Here is a 20,729-nt window from a genome sequence, read left to right on the forward strand (position 1 = left end):
CCCAGGTCTAAGCTGAGGTATATTTACTCATCACCTTAAAGTATCCTGACAAACTGACCCTCAGTCACAAACTAGCTGCAGAAGCTGCCCGTCCAAGGGTCCGTCCCTCACGGGAGCTCCTCAGTAAACTCAGAGGGACTCTCTCATTGAAGCTTCTCTGGTTGCAATCTGTTGGCCTTTCTCATCTCTACGGAAGAAGTCCCTACCAGGTGATGTGTAGCTCACCTTGGATATGTATGTGCTGCCCTCTTGGGGAGTGGCTGGGAAGGCTAGGCCACTGGCACTTGGGCTCACTAGCCTTGGCACGGCACTGGCCTTGCTGCTTGGCAAAGAGGTCTTCTTCTGCTCCTGGCCCAGAGTCCGGGCTGACGTTCAGCTGGTATGTGCTGGGCCGGCTGCAGCACCGTTCCACATACTGAATTACCTCTGTACTGGTTGGAAAACTGACTCTGCCTGAGCCCCTTAAGTGCCCCCCTGCCACACTCAGCCCACCCTCGGGGCTCCCCCGTGCCCGGTATCTCCCGGGCTAAGTAAGGCCTGTCGTGGCATGGGGCGCCAGCGCTAAGGCCGGACTCCACTCTCATCAGCTGGTGCCCTGGTCACACGGGTCGTTAAATACTTTGAAAATATCACCCTTACCAGAGCCTTTGGCACCTCCCTGGACCTCAGGGGACCTCCCTGGCCTATCCTAAATGAACAGAACACCTACTGAGTGGGTGACAGGCCTCAGATGGGCCTGTAGCGACCAGAACCAGCGGCGCTCCGCTCCCCCGCCCCCTCCGCTATGGTGAGGGCTGCCGCACTATGGCTTTGCTCACCCAGACCAGCTCTCGCTGCTACCACCACAGCGCCCCCCCCCGACCCCTTTATCCTCCCTCTCTGCCTCCTACCCTTGACATCCAATGCTCCTGAACTCAGCCCGTGCTTCCTCTGGGGACGCAAGCCACAGGATAACGCGTGAGATGCCGTCGTGGTTGGCCTGGTGGCAGGGGTGCTGGCCGAGGAGGAAGGGCTGGTGAGGGAGGAGAGTCCTCTCCCAGGGTCTCCATGACTCCCCCAGTTAAGAGCCAGAATGTCTTCCAGGCTTCTCAGGGCAACAGGCACAGCCACAGGCCAGCCCGACGTCCCCATGGCTATAGAAAAGTGGGAAGGGGCAAGGGGAAGCAAAGCCATCCTCGTGCCCCTTCTCCCCTGGGAATAACCCTCCATGTTCTTGAATATTCTTTCCCCAGCAAACAGGCAGAACTATGGCAGTGCCCATCTTGCCAAGGGAAATACAGCAACTTGGTGGGTCTGACCAGTTTTCCTCCTGTCCTTCCCGTCCTCTTCTCTGATAATGCACGGTGTCCTTCTATCTTCTTCCTCCCTCATCCTCCCCCCCGGGCCACGCTGGCTTCCCAACTGGGGTCTTGGTTTTCTCCGTGTTGAGAGAAAAGCATGCATCGGAGGGGGGAGCGGCCTCTAGCATTTGTCGTCTTCTTCCGTGTCGCTCAGGAGGTCGCTGACAGCTCCACACATCATGCCTGGTCCAGGCCCCCCGCGCCTCCGCCGCCGATAGTGCCCATTGGGCATCTGCCAGCTGTGCCGCAGGGGCGGGGCCGAGCCGATGGTGTTGGACCGGCCGAGGCTGGTAGCCACAGCTGCTTCAAAGGTGAGCGTCTCCTCCTCGCCACAGTCCGAGACGTGGGAGTCCTCGTGCAGGGCCAGGTAGGGCTCAGAGATGTAGCGCTGTGGGGAGGAGGGGTGGCTCTGCTGTACGTACCGGGGGTTGGAAGACTCGGGCAGGCTGGCGTCATTGCCCTCCAGAACTTGGGAGGTCAGTGGGGAGCCACCCTCGCTTCCATCAGCAGGTGGGGAGATGCTCCCAGTGTGTCTCATCAGGGAGCTGTAGGAAAGGAGGGGCCGAGGCTTTGGAGGGACAGGTGGGAGCTGCCGACGACTTCGTCTTGGGGTGCTGGTGTCAGAGACGGAGGGGATGGAGCTTTCACTGAGGGACCCTGTGCCCTGTGCGGCAGGAAAAACATGGCATGTTAGCCTGGGTTTGGCATCATTCCTACTTGGGACCCGGTTAAGGTCCCTAACGCCTCCTACAGAGAGCCACCAGGGTCCCCTCTGCTACCAGTCACATCCACTCAGGGATGCAGAGATTACAGGAGACTCAGGAGCCAGTACCATCGAGACCAGGGTATGTCAACTTTCAATATGCTTATGCATCTCTGGGGTCTTGTTAAACTGCAGATGCAGCTCAGAAAGTCTGGGGTGGGGCCTGAGATCCTGCATTTTTAACAAGCTCACAGGTGCTGCCGGTGCTTGGAACAAACACATTGAGTAGCAAAGATCTGGAAGCTCACTCTATCTAGCACGTGGCACGTTGAGAGAAAGACTTGAAGCTTTGGGGAAAGACAACTACATGAAAGGTAAACAAATGCTCTAGAGTTGCTCTGTCTGGGGAACGTTCTTGGGAATTGGATCTAAGGCCATGGCAAATACCTTCCCTCATCTTCTCATTTTTGCATCTGTGTTTTCAGTGGCGTGCTAAGACTAACTTGGCTTCTACATCCCCCCACTCATCTGCTGGTTCAGGCCTGACTTGACCTGCTCACCTATTCCCAAGGGTCTCTGAGCCCAGGGGTTGGTAAATGGGCCTCCAGCTCGGTGTTGAGGCTTAAGGTGTGCGTGTAACCTAGGAACCACATGCTCAAGATCTCCTGGGAGATTCTGGGGTCCTTCCAAGTGCAGATTTCTGGGTTCTGCTTTACAGCGGGTCTCACTACTGAAGCAGAAGCCTTGAGGTCCCAGGAACGTGCACTTAGAACAAGCCCTAGGTGACTCCATTCTGCACTAAAACTCGACACCACTGCTCTAGAAGTAAACTTCTCAACTGCGTCTAAAAGTTGGCTGTGGAAGCCCTTCCTCTTCCCCACTGCTCACTGCTGATGGGTCTCACATCTGGACTCCGAGTATTGGAGCAAGGTAGGGCAGGGAGTGAGGGATGGTAGTCAGGAGGAAAACAGGGCCAGAGAGTGTTTTCACACAGCTCTGGTAGTTATATCTTAGACCTAGGCTGATGTTTCAGCAACAGGCCGGAAGGAGAGATGCTCTTCCTCCTGGGATGGCTGGAAGCTAGATAGATGAAGTTGAATTGATCTGACTTTTGAATCCTGTGTTGAGAGAGGAATCACCATTCCAACCAATACTAAGGGTCACATGACTGGTCAAAACTTTTCTGGCTAAAAAGCCATCCTTTCCTCTGAAATCTGCCTGAGATATTTATGAACTTATTTGTTGTGACTTTGTAACTCTGGATTCTGAGAACCAAGATGGAATGACCCCTAGACACCATTGTCTTTCTTGGGGGACTCTTTGGTTTTCTGTGAATTCATATCATTTCTGAATACACAAGTGTTACGTAAAAAGCTAACCTCTTTAAGTAAAAAGCTAACCTCTATGCACAATGGATGCAGTTTCCTGTGAAGCTGAGGTCTGTGTGGGTGCTGGATGCCCACATTTTGCACCTAATGTTAACAGCCCGCCCCTCCCTGTCTTCTGCAGAGGCTCAGCTTCCTCTCCATGCTCACCGGTCTGCTGGGGGTCTGTGACCTGCCCTCGCTGGGAGACCGGGACTGATGACGTTCTGGCGACTCCCAGTCGGCCTGGGTCCCTCGCTCCTCGGAGTTGCAGCGGGAGACGTCAGGAGAGAGAAGATGCTTTCGCTCTTTCGATCGTCCCCGCTCTCTGCCCCCTGAGCGGTGGGTGTCAGACTTGTGGCCTATGAGAGATGACAAAAGCAACTATCGTAACTCTGCCCATCCTGGCAGCTGAACACAAAGATAAGTCTTACAGCTTGGGACCAGGCCCCTCAAGGACCCTGGCTTCTGCAGACATGTCAACAGGTGATCTGAAAGGGAAGAAGGAGAGAAAGACTGGAAAATTACCCTTCTGTGAAGAGGTAAGTGTGCAAGCTGCCACTGGAAAGACGTGCAAATTCAAGGATGCAATCACTCTCTTCTTCCATTTATGCTAGATACAATTAAGGTAGAATCTCTGCCAGCAATGTGGCCCAAGAATACTCTATGTCCTAAACATGGGTGTGTAACTTTTTGGAGGGAAAATGGCACTAGCAGAAGGGAATTAAGAAGTTGCTGTGGGGCTTCCGTGGTGGCACAGTGGTTGAGAGTCCACCTGCCGATGCAGAGAACATGGGTTCGTGCCCCGGTCTGGGAAGATCCCATATGCCACGGAGCGGCTGGGCCCGTGAGCCATGGCCGCTGAGCCTGTGCATCCGGAGCCTGTGCTCCGCAATGGGAGAGGCCACAACAGTGAGAGGCCCGTGTGCCACAAAAAAAAAGAAGTTGCTATGAACAAAGTAAACACAGTTACTGTAATGCCCTAGGACTGAAGTCAAAGGATTTCACTTCTAGTCCCCTCTCTGCCACTTACTGGCCCTATGATATGTCACTGCTTTTTTATCTTTGTTTCTTCACTTAGTAAAATAGTTTGAACCAGACTAGTGATTTTCTGTTTCTATCAATATGACCCTTTTCCTTAAAAAACAAAACTCAAACGCATAAAACAATTCCAGGTAGCACTGTCTGGGTCGAAGTGCAGTTAGTGGGTAAAGCTCCGCCCTTGCCAGGGGGTCTCTAATGCATCCCTAAGGCAGTGGAGTGGTTTTGTAGAAGGCCCTTGGGAAAACTCTGTTTTAATGATTTCTGTAGCCCTGCTCTGGAAGAAAGAAATCTCATCAGCCTTTGTGATGACTAGAGAGGGTTTTGTTGCTTTGTTTCATGATGTGAGTCAGACGGGAAACCCCCTTTGTTAAGGAGCATTCTTCCTTCACTCTCTGCAACCCCATCTTTATCTGGATTCTGTTCCTGTGATTTTCAGTTCTCGTCAGAAAGAGGCAAACGGTGAAGACTCCCTCACCTGAGTCAGAGTTCAGGCGGTGGGCTGACAGCCTCAGGGAGGAGTGGTAACTCCGGCGACGCGACTTGTAGGTGTTTTCGCTGCTTCGCTCCATGGAGAATTCTTCCAGCCAAGAGGAATTTGAACGCTTTTCCCGAATAGTGGAAAATGAACGTCTCATGGAGCTAGGGTCTGTCACCACCTGGAAACATGAGCCCCCAGAAGAACACAAGGTATGGATACATTACTGAAGTGGTCTAAAAGTAAGGAAGATGTAGGACTGAGATTGTTGAAGATTGCAAATTGTCACTTCCCATAAATCCCTCTTGCTCAGACCTTAGCTGGAGGAGGCTGTTCCAGAAACTGTCTTTACGTTAACATAGTCACTGGGCTGGTGCAGGGCTCCTCTTCACGCTCAGGAAAGCAAGGAGCTGAGGGTCCTGTGCAAGCTGCCCATAGAGCCCTCTACCCTGGAGACTCAGCCAGGACCTGCCATGAACCTTGAGCCACTCTGAAATAAGTTAGGGCAACTGTCAAAAAGTCTCCACCATGAAAGAAGCACGGCTTTGCCTTTTGTTTTTTGCCCTCCTCAGAGAAGGCGCCACCCTATAGCGCTAGAGCTTAGGAGAGCTTGTAAATGAATAGCTCCTGAGAATGCACTGCCCTCTCTCGATCAGTCCCACCCCAGCTCCACCTTAAACTCTGGCATTTTGACTTGCCACAGATTTTAAAACAGATCCACAAAAACTTCTTGCCTCTGTCAAAACTTGATGTAGGACAGACAGACAGAAAATAGAAGCCAGGAAAACAGACAAAGAAATGAGGCGTGGCCTGCACTGGTTAGTACAGACAGTCCTGACACAGAGCTGTGTGTGTAAGTAACTGCATACGTGCTGGAGGAACCAGGAAAGGAGAAAAGGAAGGAAAAATACACAGGGGAAATCCTGGAAAATATTTCTTGCATGGCTGGTTGAGTCTTGAGGATGCTGAGCCCATCCGGGGGCCTGCCCTTTTGCTGGCTAGGCTGTTGTGGTTAGGGTTTCGTTGGAAACACAGTGTGGAGAAGCAGGCTCTGTAGAGAAAGCCCATGAGCCATGTTTTGCTTATAGAGAAGGGGTGGGGGCAAGTCAAGGGCTCACCTGAAAATATCAGATGTTTGTTCATAACCCACCAATCCAATACAGCCCAGGATGCCACTGCATATGGTAGGTGGTGGTTGCGTTTTACCTGGGGATCCACAGTCAGGCGTGGCATAGAGGATGCCCTCCCCGATCCCGCATGCTCCTGGGTGTCCGAAGGAAGGTAGATGCCATGGTTAGAGGGCTGCACGCTTTTTAATTCACTAACCTCTGGCTCCTAGAAATAAACACACAGCCAAGCTTGTGGGACTTGATTCCATCCCATTGCTTCTCACTTCCGGTGGATGATTCTGCCTCCTCCATGTGAAGAACGGCTTTCAGAAGAGACACTTGCGTCTCTAAGGTCTCAGTTGTATGTGTATATATGTTTGTGTCTATGTGTGCACATATGTGGTATACCAGATGTCCCAAACAGAAAGCTCTAACTAGGATTGAGGGATAAGGATCACCTTTTCTAGTTAAGTATCATCTTAGTTATCACTGAGGCAATGCTTCAGATTTTATAGCTTTGTGAAATCTACCTTCTGCAAGTTGACAGTATGGGGTTTATTCTTGTAATCTGAAGAAGCCATTTGTCAATTAAATAGAAACCACTGTTTTAAGGAAAGTCACCAATTTCTGGTGTCAAGTGTATCTTCTGAAACCTTAAGACACATGATTTTAAGAGCTTTCTTATGATTGAAACCATCCAATAATGGGGGTGGGTAGCCATCTTTCAGGAATGCATTGGACTAGTGCAGTCTAATAGAAATATAATGCAAACCACTTATGTAATTTAAAATTTCCTAGTAATTGCATTTTAAAAAGTAAACATGAAATTTAATAATAAGATTTTAAAATTTAAGATTTTATGTAACCCAATATATCCAAATATTCTCATGACAACATGTAATCAATATAAAAAATTAATGAGATATTTTACTTTTTTTTGGTACCAAGTCTTTGACATTGGTATGTATTTTACACCTCTGGCACACCTCAATTTGGACTAGTCACATTTCAAGTGCTCAATTACCGTATGCGGGCAGTGGCTACTGTATTGGACTTTGAGAGCTTTAAGAAGGTTGGATTGGAGATCTCTAGGGTCGTGCCCAGATCATTTAATTTTCCTGGTTAAAGAATGTTAGTTTGGCAAATGTACATGCTCTGTATAGACAGCTAGTGTCATTGGGCAAAGAGAGCTGCTTTAAAAATGTTTATATGGGCCACCCAACAAAGAGACCTAGGAATATCTTGGCCATCTGGAGATTATACCAGAAAAAAAGCATTTTACATTTAGGAAATGACACCTAAAAACATGGGTTTATGAGTAGGGCACTTACTATTAAAGGAAAGGGGGCCTGAGACACCCCCTTGGCCTCAATGACCATTTGGCTGAATGGTTCCTGGTATGAACAGGAGGACTGCCTTCAAAGGACATGACATGTGCACCTGAAGAAGTTACAGGGTTTGCAGTATGTGCTTTATATGGCACCCAGGTCTGACTCAAAACAGGTGTGATAACAACACTGCAGTCTACGTGGTAACAGCTGCAGTCAACAGGTATCAGAGGTGGTGTAAGACACGCCCCCACACACAAATCATGGCCATGTCCCAGGACGTTGAGCAGGGGGCCCCAAAGGATGGGAAGGAGTACACAGTGGTGAGTGTATAGCATGGGCTGACACCTGAATTGAATTACAGACACCAGTATTGACAATGAGATGAACATATATCCAAAAAGTCCTGGCACTACAGCTCAGCCCTGGGAAACCTGCAGAAAGGATGATGTAGTAAAGCCTCCCTGTGAAAGAAAGGACATATTATTGAGATTTTTCTCACCAGACAGACACATCACCAGGCAAGCCATAAAATGATGAGAGGCCCTTTTCAGAATTAAACTATCGGTACCAATTAGTCCCTGGGCTTTGGTGCTAATCTCCTCAGACAGGAAGGCAGGGAATTGCTCCAAGCATTCTTACCCACTTTACCAAGAACACCTTCAGGCCACCACTCATACACTGGGAGGGGGGAGTATGGCTGTCTCCCCAATACAACTGTGTACAATTCCCTGTCTCCTTAGTCACAGGAGATGGACTCACTCATTTGCTGGAGTTACTGAAGTGCTTTTTCCCCTCTGAAGGGTATCCATTCCATCAGACATGCCCTCCACAAGCAGGCCACACCCACACTCCACCCACACATCCACTGAGGAAGGCGCTGGGGTACACTAACAGTGGGGAGGGGTCAGGGAAAGAAATGAAGGGGAGAGAAGAACACAGGTGAATTAGAATCAAAGTGACATGGAACTCACTTAATACAAGCTGTCTATATAGACTATCGCAAAGGTTGGGTTTTACCCTTTTTCTTTTCAGGCCAATAACCACCTGGACTTTAATTCTAAGCTCCAGAGGGAACTTGATCTCATGGCTCCTGAACTAATAGTAAAGTCCATCATCTCTGGGAGCCCCATTTTAGCTTTGTATTATCAAAATCTAAAGTTCCATCTGTCATCCATTGGTGCCATCCATCCTTATGATGATTCATCCTAAGGCTCCCTCTCAAAGGCAAGATTTCATTTGTGACTTCTGCTTCTCCACTTGATGCTCAGGGCATAAATTAAGAGGGCTTGGCCTGAAGCATTATAAGTTCCTGAAGCAGGTAAGGAGCCTCTGGGGTTGTAAAACCTGAAGAGGGAGCGTTTGTCAAAGAACATGAGAAACTCAGCTATGAAAGGGGAGATGGCAGGAAACTTTCAGGGTAATTGGTTGGACTATCAGAAAGGTTTTTTTTTTCTGATGGAGCAAGGCTATGGAATAAAATTTGAAAATGAGAGTGGGAGGGGTCGGGAAACCAAGGAAGTATTTTTGAGGTCATGTAACTCATTCATTCACCAGAGATTGCTGTTCCTGGAATTGTCCATCATCAGCTGGGTCCATACAGGCCAACTGGAATATTTCCTGCGGGGAGAGTGGACTCATCGAAGGGTATCCACTCCGGCCACTCCTGCAAAGCAATGCCAAGTTCAGAGGTAATGTGTTCATGAGAGAAAGAGAAACAGTCATGATGTAGTTGTCATTACCAATTCCCACCCAGACAGGACTTCCTTCCCAGCAAGGGCAATACCCTTTAGCCTTGGCTGGCTTGCAAGCCTGGTAACTTACAGGTGGCTAGCCCTAGAATAGAAAATTTTTAAAAAAAGCATTGGAAAAGAGGAACCACTGTTTTCAACCTGCATTTGGAACCATTCATCATTTTGCTGGTGACTAGCATATCTGTGACAAATGACATCATTTGTCACACTCAGCCATATGGAAGACCAATGCTCGATTGTAAACCTGTTTCTGCTCAGTTTCTCCATTCGGCAGAAAAATGCCATAGTTTAAACAGTGAACAGTTTGTTTAAATATTAAGCAGTCATGGTCTTTTAAAAAATTTCCTCCACTCTCATTAAGAATATGGTTTTATTGTGCCAACATCGCTGGCCAAACCAAACCATTCAATGCCATGAACATTTATTGAAGGACTGCTCTGCACCAGACACTGTCTGTTGGCGTATGAACTGCATGGAACGATTTCAGAAGAGGTGAAAGAGGTGACAACGTCTGGGTCGATGGCTATGTAGGAGGATGCTTCAATGGTGATGAGGTAAAAGGAGGGGGCCGAGTTGGCCAAGTGTTTAGGGGCCTCTGAATGAAAAGCATGGAGAGCTGTTGCAGTGTGCCTGTTCTTAAGCCACGGTTTGGTACCTGAAAGACACCCTCAGCCAATGGGATCCACTGGGCTGGTTAGGAAAAAAAAGAGGCAGCCGATCTTTCCTGAGAATTCGGTTGCTGCCGCCACTCATTGCTACTAGGACAGTAACAGTTCCTCTTGGACCTAAGCCAGCATGCAGACTGAGCCTCCTGATCACAAGAAGAGGAAAGTGGTCAGTGACTGGGGCAGCGGCTCCCTCAGTGGGTGTGGAGTTAGGAGGGAGAGATGGGACACCGTCTCTGCCAGTGTCCCATCTGCTCCAGAGACAGCCACTGCAGAGTCTGCTGCTAATGACTGCGAATCCAGTGGAAAATCCGAGACCTAAGCAAGGATTGCCAGTTACTGAAAAATAATCCATTAGACTGGGATCATAGGGGAAAATCTGAAGAGCAGACTTTTCACCCAACCTGTCCCCTTGCTGCTAGTGAGGGCTTTAGCTGAATTCTTACAACTGCTAGAGAGCAGTCTGCTATTTAAACGACTGCTTAAATGTCAATCATCTTCTTCTGTGTGCCTTGGCCTGAGAACCAAGGGAAACAAGCACTGCTCTATAGGAAATGGGCCCCCTTTTGTCCTACAGAAAATGAGTAACTTCAGGATCCCCAATAGGTAGACAGGACCCTTAAAAGCACTGAACAACCTTATAGACTTGAAGAATTTAAACCCTGAGTAACCTCTTACTTTGAAAACCTTGTCTGGCTTCTCACTGTTATCAGGAGAGAGTCCAGAGGCCCCTTTCATGACCCACTTCCTAGCTGGCCACCCTCCTCTTGCATTACTTTCCCTTATTCCCTGAATTCCAACATGCTGGGCTCTCTCAGTTGGTTGAATGTGCCAGGCTTCTTTCTGCCTCAGGACTTGAATAAAGGCTGTTCCCAGAGTGCAGGATGCTTCTCAAACACCCGGTCCCTTGCAAACTCTTTTTGGAATTCATCCTTCAAAATTCTTCTTAAAAGTCACTTCCTTAAGGAAACCTTACCTGATAAACTTGTCAGAGGTCTCTCTCACATGCACTCAGATCATAATGCATTTTTTCCCATCCTAGCACTCACCAGAACTGTGATTAAATCATCAAAAATGACACGTTTTTTTCTTTCTGATAATTCTGTTTCATGTTTGTTTTTCTACCAGCTGTAAGCTCAATGAGAGAGGAGCCCTGTCATGTCCACCACGCTATCTCCAAAGCAATCTCTACTTGAACAATTCTGGGCTCTAGAAACACAGATGGTTCCAAAGAACCAGCCTGCTGCTCCGCCAGCATCTCCGTTTCAGGAAATGGACCAACACCCACCTAGAAGCTCAAACCAGAAACCTGAGGGTCATCCTGGATTCCTCCCTGTCCTTCACACCATGCAGCAAATCGATCAATCACCAAATCCTATCCGTTCTGTGTATTAATTGCCTCTCAAGTCTGATTCTCTCTCCCCATTTCTATCCTGTTAGTCCAAGCCACAGTCTCATAATATTCACAATTGCAGCCACGTACTAAATGGTGTTCTATCTCTCGAACCGCTTCCCTCCAATCCGCTCAGCCCACACTGGATTAAAGAATGATCTTTGGAAAGACCAAACCTGATCATGTCACTCTGATGATCGTGTCACCCATTATCCTTGGATGACACTAAACTTCTGGCCCCTCCAAATCCATCACCTGCCACGTCCCCTGATATCTCTGTGCTCCAACCATCATGACAGTTCTTAGGGTCCTTAAACTTACCATACTTTATTTCACCTCTTGAAGCGCTTGCTTTTGAGTCTCACTCAAATGTTACTTCCTCAGGGAAGCTTCCTCAAATCCTCAAACTACGTGAGTTGCTTCCTTTACACAGAGTCACAATAGCCTACCCTTCCACACTTTAACCTTTATCACTCTTGTAATTTCTTTTTTAAGAACTGTGTCCATGGGGACTGTGATCATCTTGACTGAATCCCCAGTGTCTGAGCCAGTTTTTGGGTCACACCGACTCTCAGTAAATATTGGTCAAATCAGTGAGTGAATGAATCAATAAACATATGGGACAGAGGCTGGAATAGTCCAATGATGGGAGTTAATCTGTACAGCAAACTGTTGTGGCTAAAACAGATCTAGATGGTGGAGGGTGTCCTCTATTTCTAAGCCAAAGACCCTTGAAAAACACTGTAAACTCTTCCAAGGAGGTAGTCCTAGTACTCTAATCATACCTCTTGACCACCTTCCTGCACAGACCAAAGATAAACATGTACTTGTTTTTCTGTAGACAGGAGAATCCATACCTGCTACTTTAACACTTCACATGTTTTGTAAAAATGACCAACGGCCTTGGTCGTTTTTCTTCTTTTCCAAATGCGTTGGATTGTGACCTTTGAAAACAATGCTTTTCAAAAACAGGTCTCCAACACCACAGGCAGAAAGAAATTTATGGCGTGAGAGATTCCAAATGGTATTCTGACTGAGGGCTCATTCCTAAGCCTGGGATTTCACTCCTCTGACAATTACTGAAGTTGTGATATTTAGTGATTTACTGGTTCCACGAGAGCTAGACTGGAAAAAAGTCACTAATCATAACCAACGACAACAAGCCATTTACGTTGGGTAGAGGGACCCTTTGGGTACATCACTTGTGAGGAGAGAAAGAAAGCATTAAAATGAAGTATGTATATTACATTAGATCCTTTATGGCTAATGTCCACATTGGGCCTAAGGCTTACAACTCGGAAGAATTGGCACATTCCTTAATTAGGGTTTTGTTTCCACTTTCAATATAGAAAATTAACAAAAAAGTGTTTTGCCTGATGTAAGGTTCTTTTTGTTCATTACAGATAACACAGTGTAGTGGGAAGACTCTGGGCTTGGAAATAACTGACTTAAATTCCAATTCAGCTTCCTACCAGCCATATGGCTTTGGGCCACTTAGTGAACCTCTCTGAGTTCACTCTAAAGTGATGATACTAATACAGCCCCTTACTTCCTTTGTCCATTCACAGCGCTCCCTGTCTCTGGAGCTGGCCATAGCACCAAACATACTCAGCCTGCTTTTCTATTACCCCTGCTGAATAATCATCTTAAGATACAACACGTTGTCTTCTCACCCTCAGAGAGGGGATCATCCATGCATCTCAGCGTTAGTATTAGCTCGGGCACTTTTAGGCAATGAGTTTCTGGGTCTGCCCGATGGCACACGTGATAATGCAAGCAGGGGAGTCATGGACTCTCTGGTTATACTCACAGGCCTGAAACGGGGTCCTGCTGGAGATAAGGCAGGGCTTTGGCATTAGCAATGATCTCCTGAGGCAGAGATGACGGCTCCATCCGCTGGAACATGGGTGCATTTTTCTGTGTTAAAAGTGGAAAGGAGGAAAAAGGAACTCAAATGACTGTGGGGGGAAAATACCACTTGAGTAAAACAGGAATATGACTGATACCCTGTTTGACTATCTGAACCTCTCTGCCCCACTGGGTTTCTAATCCCTTGATCCTAGGGAGGTTCCTGGACCCTGCAAAGCCTGACCTCTGCTTCTAAGCACTCGCAGGGCACTGTGCCCCAGGGATGCACAGGCCTGTCCCTTCAGGGGCCCACCCACCCACCACGCTGTCCTTGACCTTCACCTGTTCCTCCAGCTGCTGCCTCTGCTTCTTCACCTTGCTCTGTTTATAGTAGTCCATGATCATCATTGCTGCATAGATTTTGCCCACAGTCAGGTCGGAGGCTGAAGACACAAGTGTGGCATGGAGGGGAACAGGGAGAAGACACGGGGGGAGAGTGAGGACACCTAGGAAGCAGGTTTGCCCCTTCGGCCACCCACCCACCCACCATTTATTGAGGGTTCCATCTGTGCCAGGCACTGAGGCTACAGAGTGAATAGGTCCCCATGTCTAGCCTCAGGGAGCTTCCACGGCCACCCAGGGAGGGTGATGTTACCAGTGATGTGCAACACATTAGTAAGCACCTCCTCACCCCCAGAATGGTCTAGGTTTCCATCTCTTTGTAACACCACCTTTTCCCCAGCGGCTTCAAGGTTTGCTGAACTGTGTTATGTGGAAGGACAGAGCTATGCAGCCAAGAAGTTTCATCCACAACCACAGTGACCTATCTTAAGGAACTGTTTTCCAGTGTGGAGGCTCCCCAGAAAACTGAAACTAGAACTACCATGTGATCCAGCAATCCTACTCCTGGGCATATATCCAGACAAAACTCTAATTCAAAAAGATACACACACCTCAGTGCTCATAGCAGCACTATTCACAATAGCCAAGACATGGAAGCAACCTAAATGTCCATCAACAGATGAATAGATAAAGAAGCTGTGGTACATATATACAGTGGAACACTACTCAGCCATAAAAAAGAACAAGATAATGCCATTTGCAGCAACAAGGGTGCAACTAGAGATTATCATATTAAGTAAGTCAGAAAGAGACAAATAACATGATGTCACTTATATGTGGACTCTAAAATATGGCACGAAATGGAAACAGACTCACGGACATAAAGAACAGACTCGCAGACATAAAGAACAGACTTGTGGTTGCCAAGGGGGAGGGAGGGTAGGGGAGGGAAGGATTGGGAGTTTGGAGTTAGTAGATGCAAACTGTTACATATAGGATGGATAAACAACAAGGTTAGTATAGCACGGGGAACTATATTCAATATCCTGGGATAAACCATAATGGAAAAGAATATAAAAAAGAATATATTTATGTATATAATTGAGTCCCTTTGCTATATAGCAGAAATTAACACAACACTGTAAAGCAACTATACTTCAGTAAAAAAAAAAAAACTGTTTTCAATTAATGACAAAAGGAACTTGAGAAGTGAGGGATTTTTGTTTCCTAAGAATAAAAGAGCACCCTTCCCTTATCTCCTTGATCATTCTGTGTCCCCCCCAAAGATGTGGTCTTGCGGGGCTGGGCCCACAGTGACAAGGATACCCTGGAGGAGACCCCACACCTTTGGGCATGGGCACAAGCAGATCTAACATCTTCTGGGACAGGTGAGGCCAGATGGCCAGGGTCTCCTTCTGTAGCTCTGAGTCTAGCTGCTGCCTGTCCGCACCACCTAGGGGAAGATACATTTATTAATAGCGAAAACAGAACAGACACAGAAATAACAAGGACGGAGGGAGGAGGTGGGGAAGGAGCTGAGTCAGCATGGCACCTCATATTCTCAGAGGGGATCTTGGTACTTCGTGACAATGGAACTTGCAATACTGGGTCTTTCTGCTGAAGAAGGAGAACATATTTTGGCTCCGTTTTCAGTGACTCAGGGATATCCTGTCACAGACAGCCGAGGCCCTGGGACTAAGATCAGCCTCATTCATTCACAGAGGCTCCCAGCTGCTCAATATATCAGAAGGGGAAATGCAGAGAGCCACGAGCCAGCCTCCTCTGCCTTTATACGTGTATCAGTTCTTCCAGCGATCTGACTCCAGAGTCTGAGTGACCTGATTTTAAAAAGGATTTGGGTCAGGCAAGAGCAGAAAGCTGGAGGCCCATCTGGAAGTAGTAAACCCTTTCTTTCCTAAACCACTGAATTAGAAACCAAGAGGAACAAAATACTGCCATGATAGCACCTGCCACAGAAGGCTTCCAAGCTGTTAAAGGCACCACATAAGGAAGAAAAAACAAAACAGAACTAAATTAAAACTCCTTTGTTCAATCAACAAATATTTCTAAAATGCCTACTAGGTGCCAGACACCAAAGATCACATACTGTTGAAGTCAAAAGGAGGCTTAGTGATTATCAAACCATTCATTTCACCAAGAAGAAAGGGCAAATATAATAGTTATTGTAGCTCAGAGGTGAAACAGGGACCGTACTATTTGATCTCCAGGTCACCGCATCATCAGATGGATGAAAGGTCAAACATTTCCATCCTGCGCCACCCTGCGTGAGTTGTTTCAGAATCTTTTTCCTCCCAAAGCTTACTGACCTTTGGCGATTTTAATGTCCAGAGCTGTCCGGATCAGAGCCATAAGCGTGGAAGTGAAGTGGACAGTCATGTCCTCAGCCACTGGCATATTCATCAGGACTAACCTCTGTGTGAAAGAGAGAAAAGAAACAGCAGGAGGAAAAAAATATATCGAGAGAAACCTTGGTGAGAAGGGAGGAAAAGTGCAGAGGTCAAGTGCAGAGACAAAAAAGAAGGGCAAGGATTCCCCCGTCCCCTGTCCCAGTCCTGCCCTCTCCCTGCTTCTCACTTAAGGCTCATTGGCTGCTATTTTGTTTTGCTTTGTTTATTTCTAGGGAATGATGCCAAATTCCAAGGGAAGAGGGACAAATCATTCTGTAGGACTCCTCCACGGTCCTAAGAATGTCTTTAATAGGGATTCCTAAAAGCAGTGGCTCAGGGGAAGGAGTCAGCTCTGTGAGGTGACTCCATTCCCTGTTTCAGGGCTGCTCTATAATTCCACTTGTCCCATGAATACCCCCAAAACTCACATGGGGGAGATTTTGCTTTGCTTATCTGACTTGAAAGATGCATCCTGATGCCCCCTTTTTGAGTCTTTAAAAGATGAAATTTGCCAGCACATGGTTGAACATGCAGAAGTCCAGCTTATCCAAAAGATGAAGTGGAGCAGAATGGAAAAGTGGGAGAGTGCAAACAAGGTCTAGGGGAAGAGGGCTGGGGAGAGCAGAGAAGAGAAGGGTGACCAAGGCAGGAGCAGAGTGGGCAGGCCTTGTTCCCCTCACCCAAAGGAAGGGGATCAAACTGAAATGGCCAAATCCACTTTCCAGAGAGTATCTTGCTTTTGGAATTCTTTAACTTTTCCTCCAATCCCCACATCCCTTCTCCCACTGGGCTTCACCCCAGAAATTCAAAGAACTTAGGGCCACATTCCACCACCTGGTACCGTTAGATGTGGAATCATGAGCAAAAAAGGATGCCAGCCCCTAAGCTGCAAAGGAGGAGCCATGTAGTGGGGTGGATAAGGGTCCCTAATGGGCGCCCCCCCCCCCCACCATTCCAATGAGATGCTCTCTGGAGCTTTAAACTTGGAGGTAGCAGCAGCAGAAGGTCCTCCAACAGAACCACCAGCCTAGCAGGAAGGCAAGTGTTTCTTCCCAAGACAGGGTTTCTAAAACTCCATTGGAACATCTGGCTTAATGTGATGCCGCAAACACGGTGTCTTAGAGTGTAAGGCCAGTTTCTTGTTTGTATCTGACTTCCATCTCTCTCTCACTTCTTTAGGCTTCTAGAGAAGTGGCAACATTGCTAGGGTGTATTCCTAGGTGAAGGAAAGAGCTCCAGAGTTCTGGGTCGGTCTAAACAGCAGTGGGGAATTAACAGTAGCTATTATTCATTGTGGAGAGAAAGTTCAGGCCCCAAGGCTCTGAGCACCCCAATGGCAGTTGACTCCCAATGTACGATGCTGTCCTAAGCAAGCTGAGGGGAATCCACCCACAACTCAGTCATGCCAAGAAGGCAAATCTAATGCTGAATGCAACTTGTGTCCATCATCACCCTTTCCTTTGAATTGCCAGGAAAAATGGGTAGCTGGGCTAATGGGGAAGGGAGCTGCATCCTTCATCATATATCATGGGATGGAGGTTGTTGTTCCTCTTTCTTTTCTGGTACCTAGAAGGAACCATGCCATCATCCCTCCCTACGTCATGGAGGAAGAAATTTGTTAAAAGAGTTTTCCTCTCTCCTAAAAATTTCTTCTTGAACCATGTTTAGAGGAATTTCTGCATTATTTCCTTAGCTTATCTGATTGAAGTTTTTTTTTTATAAGCTCTGATAGCTGTCTTGCTGTAGGCTTTCTTCTTGCCCATATATGCTATTCCACAGCCCACCACTCTGCCTTCTCTAGAAGGAAACATGCTACTTAACACTTTCTTTCTAGTAACCCACTCACAAGAAGCCACACACTTGTAGAAACAGAATAACATTAAAAAAAAAAAAACCCACGTCTAATAGTCTTACACACCACCTTGTGTATCGATTCAGGACTTCATCCTTCTGTGAAGCTTCATGACCTTTTCATCTCATCATTCCTTTTTTCCTTGGTTCCCTCCTCTCCCTCCCCAGCCCGGCTTCCTCCCCACATTCTGACCTCCCCACAGCTGGCGCCCATTTCCTGCTGGTCACTAGCCCAGAACAAAGGAAGAGGTGGTCTACCTTATATGCCACCTTGGAGGGACATCTCTTGCCGAGGCCTAGCGGTGGTGACATGAGAGTCAGCATTTCATACATCTCAGTGTAATGGATGCGGCCACTGCTCATGGCGGGGTGGTAAGTGGGGATGGGGGCAGGGTGGCAGGGAGGGAGGGTGGCAGGGAAAGGATGCAGACAGGGAGGAGAGGAGAACAGGCATTCCCGGGGAGCCAAAACAAACAAAAGAGTACAGAAAACAGGAGAAGAAAAACGAAACAAAATGGACAAACAGGAAAAGAACAGGAAACCCGTTAATCAAGGCAAGTCGTACACGTGTCTCCATCCTGGTGCGATTTATAGCACACCCAACACAGACCCGGGAACGTGGCAACAACCTTTGGTCTCTCTGCGCGGCTGTCACAGGGACCAGTTTTCTCCTCCAGGATGAGCATCACCCTACCTGTTCACTCATCCATCCCCCGTACAACACAAGCTTGTCTTCAATTCCCAGGGCTGTGTGAGAGTGGTATAAACCAGATAGACGGTGTTCCAGCCGTGGGTTAGGATTTCTGGCCCCGGCTGGGGACGGGGGTGCTGGCCTGGAAGTCAGGCCTTTCTCCTGCTCTGAACCCGCAGGCGGAGCATCGTGTATCCCCCTCTGGGCTGTGAGTGCAGCAGGAGACGGCGGCTCGCGCTGAAAGTGCTGCGCTATGGCTGCTGGGCAGAGTCGGCCCGTTGCTTCCACCTGGCTCTGGTGGCAAGACTGCTCTTTGTGCCCCAGCATGCCCCGGGGGCGACGGCATGCTGGGGACAGAAGAAACAAAACCAGGAGGAGGAAGAGCATCTCGCATGCCATGCTGCCCTCCCCGGCTCTCCCACATGCGGCTGCAGGTTTCACCAGGGTGGAGTTTAAAGAGTCTCTGCAGAGGCAGCTGTTCGGCCTCCTGAGTATGGGAATCACTTGTCACCATCCCAGGCCAGCTCCTTCCCATCGCCCAGCCTGGCATCTTCCTGGGCCTAAGTTGTCTTCCAGCTGCCAGACTGTGCTACGCGCCCGGGAGCCCGCACATCCCTCCTGTAACACCAGGAGAGACTTCCTTATCTAGTGGGCTTGGCCTTGGACAGGGGCTGGGTGGAGCCACTGTGCTAGTTGCAGAGGGAGGATCTGTGTGCCCCGGAACAATGTCCTCGGTCTCACAAACAAACAGTGACTCGGCAGTTACAACAGAGCCCTCGGTGCCTCCAACAATACATGGCAGGACCCTCAGGCAAGAAATCTGCTCCTAGCCCTCCGTCCTCTGCTGGGACCTTCCCAGACCCTCTGAGCTATTAAATTCTCCCACCGACTCATCCTCTTTGCCTTCTTGACTTATCCTCCCCTCCTGCCCTCATTTTAAAATTATTTCTCACCTCCCTTTTGTCCTATAGCTTTTATAATCGCTTGTGGCCAAACTATGCAGAGCTGGGCAGAGGTAGCCATGGCTAGAATCACACTTTTCTACACCGTATATGGGATGATGCTACTCGTTTGCTAAAAGGAGGCCCTCTGTCTCCAGGGAAAAGAAACCAGAACTCCTTGCTGGATTCAAAAGATTTCTGCATTCTCTGGAGGAGGGAGAGGTCCCTCTGGTTAAATCCACAGATTAAGGGGCAGTGAGAAAGAGAGAGAGGAGAATGTGTGTGTTATACGTGCACGAATGAGTGTGTGCATGTGAAGAAGACAGAGGTCAAAGCAGCCTCCGTTATTAAGTCCTTAACTCTTTTTTTATCCGCCTTCCCCCCAAAACGTGCCCTTCTTCCTTGTGTAACAGCTGCTGGTTCTGGGAGGGTTTGGACCTCTTTAAACTCAAAGGAAAGCAACATGAAGGTTCCCTCATGTGGCGCAGTGGTGGTGGAGAACGGAGAGGAGGGGGGTTGGAGGCTGCACCCCGCCGCCGGTCACGGTCATGGTCATGGTCACAGCTGGGGACCGGAGGCAAACCTTGCAAGCCACCCTGTAGGGGCAGTTCTCTCCCAGGCCCAGAGGTGGCGAGATCACCCGCACTAATTTGTACATATCCTTATACAGGATCCTGCCGCTGTAAAGGAAGCACAGGTGGGTTAATAGGACACTCAGAGAAGGGTAGGAGAGAAACGACAGCCTAGCCATGAAGGGGATGTCTGGAAGAGGAAGGGTGGCTTCGTTCCTTGGGCCCGGCAAAGCCAGATTAGGAGAGACTGAGGACGAAAAGCATCAGAGAACCACCAGCTTGCAAACAGCATGGTAAGTATCAGAGAACCATCACTGCAAACTGCACTGCCTCGAATTTTCTAAGGAATCGGAGCTCATTCAATGCCTAGTGGCCACGAGCACCCAGAGATATCTGTTGGGCCTACACCTGGCCAGATGCAGAAAATGGAGCCTGGCGCCAGCTAGGCCTCTAAGAACAAAGCCCACCAATTCACAAACACCTCTGACTGCCACCAAGAGCAGACACCAGGCTGCCGTGAAGCAGACTGCAGAACCCTTTGCTCTTCACAGACACTGATTACAGTCAGTTACTCAGACCCGCTTGTCAGGGCAGTGGGAAAGTCAGTCTCTTTCTACAGACTGCGAGAAAGAAATTTCCCATTAGGTTAATTAGCAAGGAGCACAGTTGGCATGAGGGAATTTGCAAATGGCTTTGCTTCTCTTTGTGGCAGATTTTTCCCCGAGTTCTGCTTGGGCAAACTCTTCTCAATTTGGCTGGAGCCTGCCGGGATCTGTGCTCAGAAAGCAGCCTGCAAGGGAGCCGAAATGCTCTCCCGCCAGCCCTGCTCCTGCAACCCAGCCCATAGGCAGCTTGGTCAGATCCAGTCAGAATTCCAGGAACACTGTGGCCTATCTTATCA

General features: G+C 48.4%; 1 protein-coding gene and 1 long non-coding RNA gene across 4 annotated transcripts in view; one reads left to right on the forward strand and one right to left on the reverse strand.

Annotated features, from left to right (window-relative positions):
* Window positions 1-1,461: 1,461 nt before the first annotated feature.
* The window catches only part of CACNA1E (calcium voltage-gated channel subunit alpha1 E), a gene marked incomplete at its 3' end in the record, with an annotated part of 300,753 nt that continues 281,485 nt past the window's right edge, over window positions 1,462-20,729 (reverse strand). For 2 of the 3 annotated variants that reach the window (XM_082612461.1, XM_082612460.1), the window contains 9 exons: window positions 17,883-17,979; window positions 15,693-15,798; window positions 14,711-14,818; window positions 13,366-13,466; window positions 12,986-13,092; window positions 8,918-9,029; window positions 4,927-5,107; window positions 3,579-3,769; window positions 1,462-2,004 (listed from right to left, as the gene is read on the reverse strand). In XM_082612461.1, coding sequence (XP_082468587.1) covers window positions 1,462-2,004; window positions 3,579-3,769; window positions 4,927-5,107; window positions 8,918-9,029; window positions 12,986-13,092; window positions 13,366-13,466; window positions 14,711-14,818; window positions 15,693-15,798; window positions 17,883-17,979 — 1,546 coding nt within the window. Of the gene's footprint in view, window positions 2,005-3,578; window positions 3,770-4,926; window positions 5,108-6,132; window positions 6,262-8,917; window positions 9,030-12,985; window positions 13,093-13,365; window positions 13,467-14,710; window positions 14,819-15,692; window positions 15,799-17,882; window positions 17,980-20,729 lie in introns of all 3 variants that reach the window. The other variant, XM_082612459.1, reaches the window with a different exon arrangement.
* LOC309799400 lies at window positions 8,611-11,574 on the forward strand. The gene is made up of 3 exons (XR_014293272.1): window positions 8,611-9,054; window positions 9,548-9,671; window positions 10,911-11,574. It is a non-coding gene; the product is annotated as an uncharacterized lncRNA (long non-coding RNA).

The sequence above is a fragment of the Mesoplodon mirus genome (genome assembly GCF_964341445.2).
Source record: "Mesoplodon mirus genome assembly, chromosome: 3".
NCBI lineage: Eukaryota > Metazoa > Chordata > Mammalia > Artiodactyla > Ziphiidae > Mesoplodon > Mesoplodon mirus.